Source organism: Monodon monoceros, unplaced genomic scaffold (genome assembly GCF_005190385.1).
Source record: "Monodon monoceros isolate NGI ecotype Baffin Bay Population unplaced genomic scaffold, NGI_Narwhal_1 Super_Scaffold_9, whole genome shotgun sequence".
Taxonomy (NCBI): Eukaryota; Metazoa; Chordata; class Mammalia; order Artiodactyla; family Monodontidae; genus Monodon; species Monodon monoceros.
In genome coordinates, this window is record NW_021703786.1 from 26,519,246 (window position 1) to 26,532,089 (window position 12,844).

At 43.0% G+C, this 12,844-nt stretch overlaps 1 protein-coding gene across 4 annotated transcripts in view; it reads right to left on the bottom strand.

Annotated features, from left to right (window-relative positions):
- The window catches only part of RPTOR (regulatory associated protein of MTOR complex 1), a 352,911-nt gene extending 344,866 nt beyond the window's left edge, over window positions 1–8,045 (bottom strand). For 2 of the 4 annotated variants that reach the window (XM_029212152.1, XM_029212148.1), the window contains exon 1: window positions 7,122–7,325. In XM_029212152.1, the coding sequence (XP_029067985.1) occupies window positions 7,122–7,283 (162 nt within the window). In that variant the 5' untranslated portion in view covers window positions 7,284–7,325. Of the gene's footprint in view, window positions 1–7,121 lie in introns of all 4 variants that reach the window. The other 2 variants (XM_029212146.1, XM_029212147.1) reach the window with 2 other exon arrangements.
- Window positions 8,046–12,844: the final 4,799 nt, after the last annotated feature.

The window sequence follows — 12,844 nt, forward strand, 5'->3', positions numbered from 1 at the left end:
TTTTGATATTGAGCTCCATGAGCTGTTTGTATACTTTGGAGATTAATCCTTTGTTGTTTCATTTGCAAATATTTTCTCCCATTCTGAGGGTTGTCTTTCTGTCTTGTTTATGGTTTCCTTTGCTGTGCAAAAGCTTTTAAGTTTAATTAAGTCCCATTTGTTTATTTTTGGAGGTGGGTCAAAAAAGATCTTGCTGTGGTTTACATCAAAGAGTGTTTTTCCTATGTTTTCCTCTAAGAGTTTTACAGTGTCTGGTCTTACATTTAGGTCTTTAATCCATTGGGAGTTTATCTTTGTGTATGGTGTTAGGGAGTGTTCTAATTTCATTCTTTTACATGCAGCTGTCCAGTTTGCCCAGCACCACTTATTGAAGAGGCTGTCTTTTCTCCATTGTATGTTCTTTCCTCCTTTGTCGTAAATTAGGTTACCATATGTATGTGGGTTTATGTCTGGGCATTCTATCCTGTACCATTGATCTGTATTTCCGGTTTTGTGCCAGTACCATACTGTCTTGATTACTGTACCTTTGTGGTATAGTTTGAAGTCGAGGAGCCTGATTCCTCCAACTTTGTTTTTCTTTCTCAAGATTGCTTTGGCTATTTGGGGTCTTTTGTGTTTCCATACGAATTGTAAAATTTTTTGTTCTAAAGAATGCCATTGGTAGTTTAATAGGGATTGCACTGAATCTGTAGATTGCTTTGGGTAGTATAGTCATTTTCACAATATTGATTCTTCCAATCCAAGAACATGGTATACTTCTCCATCTGTTTATGTCATCTTTGATTTCTTTTATCAGTGTTTTATAGTTTTCTGAGTACAAGTCTTTCGACTCCTTAGGCAGGTTTATTCCAAGGTATTTTACTCTTTTTGTTACAATGGTAAATGGGATTGTTTCCTTAATTTCTCTTTCTGATTTTTCGTTGTTGGTGTATAGGAATGCCATAGATTTCTGTGATGTCCACTTTCTTTTAACTACACTAACAAGTCTCAAACATTTGATAACAGGACACCTAACCACTCTTAAAGATTACTGAAGACTCCCAAAGAGCTTTTTATATGTTACATTTATCAATATTTTCCATGTTAGAGGTTAAAACCAAATATATATATATATATTTCCTTATTAATTCACTTAAAAATTGTTATATTTTCAATAAAGATTTCTATGAAAAATAACTATATTTTCAAAAAAGTGTTAGACAAGTGACACTGTTTTTCGAAAATCTCCTTAATGTCTGCCTTAATAGAAGACAGCTGAACTCTCACATTCTGCATTCAATCTGTTGTGATATGTTGTTCTGGCTGAAGTATGTGAGAAAAATATGGACTGAAAAAGACACATAGTTTGCAAAGAGCAGGAGTAACAGTTGAGCAAAATAATTGGAAATATTCTTCTATGATATTACATCAAAACTCAGTAAGTGGTAGTTTCTTAAAGGTTTGCTGCAATCTATCTGAATAGAATAGAAAATAGAAAATTTAATCTATCCAAAACCAAAGCAATAACTCTTCATACCCTATTACGTTAAAATCCATTGGCCTAACTTTGGATCTTTTACCCATGGATGATTTTATAATATCATGAATTGGTCATTTGGAAATATTGGTTCAGTGAATTATGCAGATGTTCCAAATGTGGACACATTTCATTCTACAATATAAAAAAGATCATATTCATTAATATCACCATCATCTCATCAGAAACATCTTTAAGTACTGGGAAGCTGGGAAGCTCACAGTGGCAGATACAGGTTTTCCAAAACTCTAATTTTCACTTGAAAGCTCAAATTTTATCACTAGCAACAAATACTGTCAGTTGTTTTCCTTGAAGTGAAGCTCACTTGGTTCGTTTTCCAGAAAATGTCCGTCAGAACCCAAGCCTGACCGTGCAGGGCCAGCCTGCCAGCCTCCTCCAGATGCAGCTTGTGTTTCAGGAAGGGTAGCAACTGGTGCAGCCGGCAACCGCAGGTGCTCTTCCTCAGACAACCATGCCTCGTGCAAAGGATAAAAAAGGCGTGTATCAAAGAGCCAAGATTTAAGAAAACTAATCATTTTAATGTTTTATCAAGGGCATTCTGAAGTGAAACTGGGATTTTTTTTTTTACTGAGAGCATGTGGCAATGAAGAAAACAATAACCATCAGCACAGTCAGACGCCACCATCTTGAGTCAAGCTCAGGCACCAGCAGTTTCACCCACCCACAATCAGCACAAAAGGCCAATAACTAACATCTTCTATTATTATGAAAACAGTGTCACCTCGGGGACCCGAGCAAGCACCGAGCACACTGTGAGAACAGCTAGGCTGCACCATCAGAATCGTTCTGTTGGTGGTTGACCACCACCCACCTCATCTTCTCCATACATTTTGTTTCAGCCTCCATGGCCTCTCAGCAGGATTTTTCCAGTGGAGACACTGTGATACAGTTTTGCCTGTCTGTTTTTACCTGGGCTGTGTTTCTCAGATTCTGCTTCCTCTGTTGGAGCCCTGTAACTATGTCTCTTCACGCAAGCCTTTTAATCAACCCCCAGTTTCCTCATCAATCACACATAGATAACGATCTCTATTACTGAGCTTTAAAAGACATAATCTATGTGGAAGCCCTTGGTGAATGATTCATTTTTTTCATCAGTACATTTTTATTGAATCCCTATTGTGTGCCAAGCACTGTCCTCTATGCCAGCAGAAACAAGGTCCTTGTTTTATGATTAAAAAGCTCACTTCTGGGGGTCAGGGTATAAAGAAAAATATCAGAGACATAAAGAGTGATCATGAGCAACTGGGGAGCTGCTTAAGATGGGGTGATCAGGAAAGGAAGTGACCTAGGCGCTGGGTGCAAACTACAAGAAGGAGCCAAGTATGCAAAGGTCAGATAGAAGAGCATTCCAGGCCTTTCCATCCAAGAAGCAGAAAAGGCAGGTGGGGCCAGATCATGAAGCTTTGTGAACCAGGGTGGAGTTTGTGTTCTACTCCAAGCGGCCTGGTAAGTAATGGAATCTGATTTACACTTTAACAAGCTCCCTCTGACCAATACGTGAAGAATCGATTGTAGGACAAGAGTAGACATAGGGAGACCAGTCAGGACACGATTCTAGCTATCCAGATGAAAGATGGTAGTTGCCTGGACTGGGCTCACATCAGTGGAGACAAAATGAGGTGGTCCGATATAAGATACAATTTGGAGGCAAAGTTGACAGGTTCTGCTGATGACACAGTACAATGAGGAGAGGAAGAAGAAATAATTACAGATAAATTCTAGATTTACAACTTGAACAACTGAGTGGGTGGTGATGACAGTGTGTTGTGGTGGAGAAAACCAAGGCAAAGCAGACAATTAGGTACCTGAGACAAGAGTCATAGCATGTAGACGGCACATAAAACCATGAGACTAGATGAGATCAGCTAGCAAGGGGTATACAGAGAAAAGAGAAAGGGCTCCAAGATCAAGTTCTGGAACACTCTACGCTCAGCTGTCAACCAGCAAAAGAGTCTGAGGAGGAGCAGTTAGTGACCTCAGAGGAAGACCTGGAGTTTCAGGAAGACACAGAAGCAAGTGAGGAAAAAGCTGTGTGAATGAGAGAGTGGTCCACCCTGGAATGCTGCTGAGAAGTCGAAAAGATAAGGACAGAGAAGTGACATTTAGATTTAGCAACAAATGGTGACCTTGTGGAGGGCAGTCTGAGTGGCATGGAAGAGAGCCTAAATGGAGTAGATTGAGAGGATGCAAAGTGAGGAAACAGGAGTAAAGAAGGGTTATAAAGTATTACTATTTCCCCTTGCTCCAAAGACAACCTAAACATTCGACTATCCATATATCAGTTTAATGTATCTACTCGGCTTCCTCCATGGTTTATTCAAATACAGCTACAAAGCAAGGTGACTAAGGCTAAAGACTGGTTTGGGAAATGGCTTCATCATTTTATAGCTACATCTCCTACATACAGGCAGGTATAGTGTCTCTGTCAATGGTTTTCTTTCAGAGCAATAGCTCTCAGGCTTCCCTGATTCCATCCCACATATGTAAGGTAAAGATCCATCTGAGATCAATTATCTCCACACGCCCCCTTTCCGGAAAATGAACTCTGTGATAACTATAAAGTATCACAGTAAAACATAAATGGCGGAGTTATATACAAATCTGTTTTAGCCATAGGTCTATGAATGAATCACTTTGAACTGTAATTCACATGTCCAGTTATCTGAAAATCACAAGTCAAAAATGCCAGTGAGGCACATACATATTTACTACACACAGAACTAACCAAACAACAAACTTGATAATTTGATAATAACAGTATTAAACTTACAGTAACTTAGTAATTAAAATGCAACAACAGTGGCATCTGAAAACCAGGAATGGTTCAATACCAAGACTGTGGGAATCCCAACCGAGAGTGGGCATGTGCTGTAGTTCTGTGAGGATGCCAAATGCCGAGAGGCAGAAAACTTGGAGTCATCACTCAACTTTGGTAAAGTTGTCAATTTTAGGAACCCTTAACAACTCCACTAAATAGGACAAAAGTAAGTAACTACTGATACATATACAATGAAAGTGTGTGCGCTTGGGACTTCCCTGGTGGCACAGTGGTTAAGAATCTGCCTGCCAATGCAGGGGACACAGGTTCGAGCCCCGGTCGGGGAACATCCCACATGCCGCGGAGCAACTAAGCCCGTGTGCCACAACTACTGAGCCTGCGCTCTAGAGCCCGTGAGCCACAATTACTGAAGCCCGCGAGCCTACAGCTCGTGCTCCACAACAAGAGAAGCCACCACAATGAGAAGCCTGCGCACCGCAACGAAGAGTAGCCCCCACTCACCGCAACTAGAGAAAGCCTGTGCACAGCAACAAAGACCCAACACAGCCAAAAATAAATAAAGAAAATAAATAAATTTATTTTTTAAAAAAAAGTATGTGGACTTGCGTACAGATCACAGGAAAAAGCAATGACTGAGTCTGCGTTTAGGGCAGTCAATTGCCCACTGGAAGAAGTAGTCTACACAGGTCCTGGTACAGGACAACCGGGTCCACACCTGTTGCCTTACAATGATGCTGCATCATCAGACTGCTGGAGATCACCTCCAGCACAGGGAAGCAGTCTGGCATCATGCCCACGTGCTCAAGATTCCTAGAATCTTGAAGTCACATATGGGTAACCCACAGGCCAGAGCCAACCCCACAAATGGACTGCTTCGTGTTTTGTAATATCCGAATTAGTTCCAATATTTTAAAATCGGAAAACTTCACATTTAAAAAAATAAAAAAAGTTTTCTGGCTTCTCAAAGAAAAGAGAGAGAGAGGGAGACCTGGCCAGGACCAGCTGCCCCTTAAGCTGCAACCTGTGCTCTTCAGCACCTCACTGATCTCAGCCTCCAGAAAGTCAGGCACGAGTCAAACCTCAGCTGCCATTTATCTATGAACCTGTGCCATTATTCTCCTTCTATCTGGCCTGTTTCATTCATTTACGCTACCTTCCAACTCTCAGCATCATTTGGATCTGTACCCTTTATCCTAGCATAGTGTGCTGAAAAGGTCCCCTCAGGGTCTAACCAGGGGAACGAGAATACAAGGATGTCCAGAGGCCAAGCTCTCACAAACTTAACTAAAAATGTTAGCTGCTGATCTTCTTTAAACAACTTGTGAAGGTCGGACACAGCAAACTTTCTCCCCTGGATCTTTCTAAGTCAAAATCTCAGTAATTACTCAGACTCCCAGAACTTTTCTTCCTCTTAATAACCTATGAAGAGCTTATCAGGGAATGTTAATCATTCACCAATTGTTGTAATTAAAAGGTCAAAAATAAATCCATCAATCAGTTTTGAACAGTTTAAGCATGGGTTTAGAGTAGCAAAGGGAACCACATTTCAAAAGAAAAGAAAAAAAAAAAGCCCTCCAAATAGAATGGGGAAAAAAAAAGATTACAGTTACTTTTAAAATAAGTCTCTTCATATATGCATACGAACCACAAAAGCTTTAAACCATATAATTAGTACTAAAGATGTCCGTAAGACAGACTTTATACAATCTCTTCCAATGACCATTTCTTTTTAGTCCCTAAACTACTTTTGGATGAAACAAATTTTCCTAATAACAACTGAAGCACAAGTTACTAGTGACTGACTAGCTAGAATTACAAGGGTAATCCTATATACGTTCAACATCATACACTAAAATCAACAATCTTATATAAACATATCCATAAACCCAGAGCAAGCACACTGCATTACACCACCAACTACCCCTCTTAGGCTAAAATGTTCAAATCAATAAAGACAGTCTTGAAGGAGAAAACAAAGCACAAAAAAAAACCCAAAACAAATTATAAGCGTGTATGGGTGAGACGGTCCCACCCTTTTGCTCTGGAGGCCAGGAAATAGATGGTGGTTGATTAAGGACAGGTTTAACAAAATTGACTGTTTTCTTTCCTACTAACTTCTTAAGTCACTATCCACGCTCCAACACCACGAGGACCCCCTACCAGACCCAAGTTCCAACCCATCATACTCTACTATTAGAGAAATTGTCTCCACCTAACAGTATCGCGACACCACATAAAAGTATGAAAGTCTTGATTCAAGACAAACTGTTTAGAAGTCTATGATGAAGCTCATTGTAACTTTAAAATAACTTTGCATTAATTTGTTACTAGCTGAACATTTGCCAGTAATCTTGTTTCCTAGCATACTATATTAGACTTCTGCACTCCACCTAGCTTGGACAAAAAAAGTAAACTAGCCACTAAGTAGACTAACCACGTTGGGACAAATATTATATCCCAAGTTGTCTTTCCTCTAAGTGTTAACAGTACAAAGTTTAACAGTACAAAGTATATCAAAGAGCATGTAAGTATTTGCAATGCTGTATTTTCTAACTTGCTTAACTTCCATTGTCTGAATTAGAACTTACTTTGAATCTAATTAACACTATCCAGTGAATAACTACTAACCAAAACAGACTTTTCCATTTACAATTTAAAAAATGGAGTCTGAAATGGTTTGTGCTTTTTGGTTGACTTGCAACATGTGGCTGAGAAAAAATATCGCTGCTCTCCCAAGGACATATTTCTGGCTCTTAACTTGTAAAAGCTATCAAGGTCTAAGAGACGCAGGCTCAATCCACTTACCCGATCCTTCATCCTCCAGCTCTGAGCTAAAGATTTGGAGCCTTCAATTTTCTCACAGTGCCTCTTTTTCATGAAAGCCAAAGGCAGGTTCCAGTCAGTAAGATCAGCCTCATCTTCCTCCCCGAGTCCCAGGAGAGGCGACTGCAGCATCTCGGATTCCATCAGCGGGGGAGGGGGTGGGGGAGTCCTGGGCAGCAAGCGCTCGAGAACCTCCAGCCTTAAAAACTAGTGTGTACCAGAATTGGTGAAATAAAAAACAGAGAAGGGCAAAGTAGAAAAAGAAATGGATGGAGAGTGTGCGGAGATCCTCGCTGAGGCAAGAAGTCTGAGATCCTTCTCTCTAACTCTGCGCGAGAAGTCAGAAGGGGTGGGAAGAGCGGTGGGAAATGAGGGAACCCAAGGAGCTCCTCACAGACACACACGCCCCCAGATCCCAAGTCACCGGCTGCTTCTGAGGCTGTCCGTTCCCGGAGGGGCTGCGAGCGGAGCTGTCAAAGGCGTGCGAGATTCCAGGCCTCACGATGACCCTGCTCTCGGCCTCCAACGCCTCAGCCGATCCGAGGACAGGCAGGCCGCCCGCTCTTGGTGCCGGTTTGCCGACTGGGCTGAGGTCTTCGGCCGAGGGGAAGAGGTTCAGAGCGCCTCGGGTCTCCTACAGCCACTTTCAGCCCTGCGGATCTCGCACTCGCCGGAGCTGCTGCAACCAGAGCCAGGACGGGCCCATCGTGCTTGCCCGCAGCCGGCTCCTCAGCCCCGGGTCCGCGCGGCCTGGCCGGTCCTGGCCTCCGGCCCCGTGGCTCTCTCCTGCCTGAGAACGAGTCCTGAGAAACAGGCGACACGGAGCCGCGGAGAAAACGCGTAATGTGGGCTTACTGGGTTTGGGGAGTTTTGCCCTCTAGTTTCAAGCTACAGTGAAACTCCTCTCATCAGCACATCAAGGAGGACGCCATATTGCCAAGACCCAGAATGCAGCGCGATCTACGGCGTGGCTAATAAGCCAAACTTCCTCAGAGTGTCCTGGCCATGCTTCCCAGGAGACAGCGAGAGGCGTCCCTGCCTCCCCGTTACCATCGTTACCACAATTAAGCTTTCTAGAGTTTATGGCAATTGGTATAATAGATGCGTCATATCAAAGTCAGTCCTATAAATGAAACTGTGTTATTTGGAAAAAAGCTTTTTATTATTACAAATGGACCTACATGCTTCTGAAATTAAAGGATTCAACCCCTTGTTGTTTCTTCCAGATTTTGAAAAAGCAGCAAAAACTTCAGAAAGAACAATTGATAACATTACAAAAGAAGATAGTATTGGGGGGGGGGCGTAGTATCCTCCACAGTATCAATCAGATTTTCTTTTTATTTTCAAGGAACACTAAATGAAAAAATTAATTTCGACAATTATAATTTTTTGTTTAATCCATCTTATTTTCTGCACGGTTTATTCTTATTTTGATAGAGCTTCATGTGCAAACAACTAAACGCTACAGATTTCTATGCGTGGCATGCCTCCTGCCTTACTTTATTGCTGTATTCCATAAACATTGCGTATTTACAGTTTGTGGATAACTATGTCCCGTGCGGAGGGATTATAAACCCCAAGCAGCATGCGGTGTCTGCCTTCAATAAACACAGTGTCTAGTGAGACACAGATGTAACCGTTAGATAAAGCCGGGCAGAAGGCAAAGAGGCTCGTCTTCCCCTCTGCATTTAGGTTTTGAGGTCAGGCCCACCTGTATCTGCATCTCAGCTGTATCACTTTCCATGTCTGTGACCTTGGTCAATCCCTTAACTAGTTCAGCCTCAGTTTCCTCAACTATAAAACTGGGTGAATATAATACCCACCTTGAAGGATAAAATTAACCCGTGCAGGTATCTGGTATATAGTGAGTGCCCAATACAATTCCAGCAATGATGCGTCTGTAGCTGGAGCGAGATCTAGCAGCCCTGTGTGCTTTACTAATCTAAAACCTCAGGGTGGGCTCTGGAAGAGACCCTTTTTCTCAGTGTGGTTTCCTAGGGCTTTGACACAATGTGGCAGCCCATATAAAGGTCCTGATGGCATTTGTGTTCCTTTCAACAGCCGAGTGAATAGGGCAATCCCAGATCATTCTCACCTAGCACATCACAGGTATTTAATTAAAATTCTTGGATTAAATCATTACCATTCTAAACATTTATTTGGTTATTACATCCTGATGAGCCCAATCCTCCCATTAAAATTCAGGGCAAATTCACCAGAACAGAAATAGAGGCTAAAATCTGCCTTTTCCTTGCTCTCTGTGTTGACAAAATATCCCCCACAGTCACCAGCAGAGACTTCAGGACTGCAGGGTCCTGAGAAGACCCCACTCTCACCTGAGGGCAGCAGCATAACTCCGGCTCTGCCCCGTCACCCTGCAGCACGCGACAGTGAAGGCCAGTGTCCCCAGGCACTCTTGCAGGAAGCAGCAGTTACAGAAAAGCAGCAGCATTAAACCCATTCATTCCTAACTAGCCCTGTGACAGGGGAAAACCCACTTAATCTGCGTGAGATTCAGTTTCCTCACCTATGAAGTATGTCACCTGGGGAAATCTACTCACCCTGTCTGGCATTCTAAGCGAAGGTAGTAACGGAGCCCGTGGAACCCAAAACTGGCAGGTTGTCAGAATCACCTGGGAAACTATTTTAAAATAAAGATTCACCCAGACCTACTGAATCACAGCGAGAGGGAGGACAGGGATTCAGGATCTCTATTTTTTAATCAGGTGACCCTGATGATAACTTAAAATCAGTCAGATGTGGGGATACTGGACAATATTCTCGTTGAGGATATTAGGCCATATTCTCCCCCAATGATTCTGTTCCAGCCCCATGGTGGGCCCTCAGTAACTATTTGTACTGAACAAATGAATACTATGAAGCAATTATCCAATCTTCCATCTAATACATCAGAACAAAACACCCAAACTACATAACAAAACACGCCCTCTACTGTTTTACAAATGTGACCCCAGAACCAAGAGGCCTTTGGGGTCCATGTCCTGGACTGAGGGTTAGATGAAAACATTCTGTCCCCAGCTCACCACCAATTCCTGCAGAATTGCCAGAGCCTCTGCCCTCCTCTGTCCTCAGTCTCCACGTCTGAGACAACAGAAACTTAAAGAAGGTGAACCTCTAAAGACACTTCAGGGTCAAAATTCTGTGATTCATGTAAAAACAAGAAATGGGCAGATGAAAGCCTAGCTCCCAACCTGAAGTTTCAAGAAGGGGCTTGAATCATTTCACAGCATCATGACTTCTAAAAGAAACCTCTCCCCAGTGTGCCATGAGCGGCTCTATTAAAGTCCCAGATAAGCATTTGGAAGCATGGCTCCAGGTTTCCAGAAGGCAGTGAGTGTCGATGACTAATGACAGGCTGGAAAGTCAAGGGCTAACTTTTCTCACCTGGGTGATCTCATTACCACGGCGTGTGATCGGCCAGCCACTTGGGCCTGATGTTCTGATTCCCAATATCTCCAATTCTTCACAATCAAGGACATCTCCTGCTTGCCCCAAAGCCTCTAAATAAGATACTTTAATCATGAAAACAAGTTCTACAAATCTCAAAAAATGCGTAAAACCTGATCTGGTTCAAGCTATGGAAGGGGAGAGAGTGTTAATGAAATCCTGCTGGGGGTAAACATCAGGCTGCCAATGTGCAGCTGGGAGAGAGAAGGGGCTTTTAGGCCCAGCTCTGATGTGAAACAACAGAATAACATTTGACCTTCCTGTACAGAGAGGGGGGGGACCTTGTCTTACAATATGAAGGTCGAGCAGAAGACCCCTTCCAGCCCAAAATCTCGGGCTATTTGGCAACCAGAAGCCAAAGAAACAGCAAAGTGAGCAGAGAACAATTATAAAAAACCTGAGTGTGTAGGTCAAATACAACAGAAGTCAGGGGTAAATCTAGGGGTAAATTTGGGATAACAACTGGGGCAGGGAAAGGGTCTGAATAGATGCCTTGGGAACATAGCACGTTGCCCAGGAAGAACCAAGGAGGCTGGGTTTTCACAGCCTTCAAGCTCAGCTGTTGGCTAATCTTCTCTCAAAACACAAGACCATCACAGCCGAGGCGTTCCATTTGCAGGCAGGACAGGCTGCGTTCCATCCTCCAATATTGCAGTTTCTCCTCTAAATCAATCAAGGGCACTGAATGTGTTTTGTCATCAAGAATCAGGAGCAAGCCTGGAGGTCAAGCAACTCAAGAAAACCGGTGCTTCGCTGAGCTATTACTTTCCATGCAGGGAGACCAGCCAGCTCCCACCCTTTCCAGAGAAATCCGTAATTAGCTTAAAAGAAACAAAAATAAAGTACTTTGCCATTGTCTGAGCATCATTACTCTGTTTTTAGCAGAATCCAAGCCACCCCCCACCCCTGCAGGTCAGATGTTTTGTTGACAGCGAAGTGAGAAGAGAGAAAGGGAAGTAACAGCACCCGCAGTTGGAGACGCTGGCTTTGAGAACCCAAACGAGCCCGTCTCCCTCTCTGCCCATTCCACCGTCTAAAAATATGGCGGTGTTTGGGTATGTGCTTTTCACCTCCTATTGCATATCTCTCTATTTTATGTACAAATTTTTCCACTGAGCAACTAAGGTTTTGGGAAGCACAAACAAACAACAATATTATTCCATTTTAAAAAGGAGTAACCCCTGAGTAGCATGGGGACTATGGTAGAAGATTCCTCTTATTGAATAAACTTCACCCACTATCCACACTTCTCCTTTCAGAATTGAGAATTTTTGCATAGCCTCAGCCTTAAACAGCCAGATGAGAAGGAAACACACAAGGAAGGGGACAGAAGTGGATCCTTCACCCCCGGCCCTTTCCTTCCCACTCTGGGGGCTGTTTTGCATAGGGTGGTGAAGAGCTGTCTGGGGACCCTAGAATTTGGAGCAAGGTGAGGAGTGATGGAGTTGGAAGGAAATGTGTCTCAGGCCCAGTCACCATTGGGCCCAGCTTGCAGCACGAGAGCCCTGACCCATCAGTCTGGAGGCCTGGTGCTCCCCGCTCCGAGCTTCACTGAACCAGACACCACTGTCCACAGCCCTTGTAGAGAAGGGACGAAAGCTAGTACCTTTCCCAGTCACGAGTTCATTAATGTGAGCCCTGTCTTCCTCCCCTAGAACCTGGAGGTAGAATCACTGGGATGTGGTCTAGGCCCAGGGCAGAAAGAGTGCTTAAAAAAAAAAAAGAGGAAAAAAGGAAAGCTTTTATGATAGAGACTATACTGAGAAAATTTGTTATCCAATAAAAAATATGCAAATGGAATTTTATAAGCTTTTATTTTAATAATATTGCCTACAATAAGATTCTACCTTTATGAAAATACAAATAGTGTCACCACTGTCTCTTTTTAAATTCCCCATTTGTTATTTTATGTAATATTCACATCTCATCAATGATTCTCAGGTTCTCAGTGAGCACGAGGTCCTGGGGGAGCCAAGGCTAACCCAACCGTTGCCTCTGCCTTTAATAGGGGGCATTAGAGAATGTGCCAGTAACTAAAATATTGTAATCCTGATAGTGTTTGTGGTGAGCCAAGCCCGTTTCATGAGAATTAACTCCTTTAATCCTCCTAATAACCTCCTTTAAGCCTCCTGTATTAGATCCACTTTACCAGTAAGGAACTTGAGACAGAGAGCAATTAAATAGCTTTCTCAAGATCCCCCTGCTGGCCAGGGCTGGGCGAGAGTCCAACCAGCATG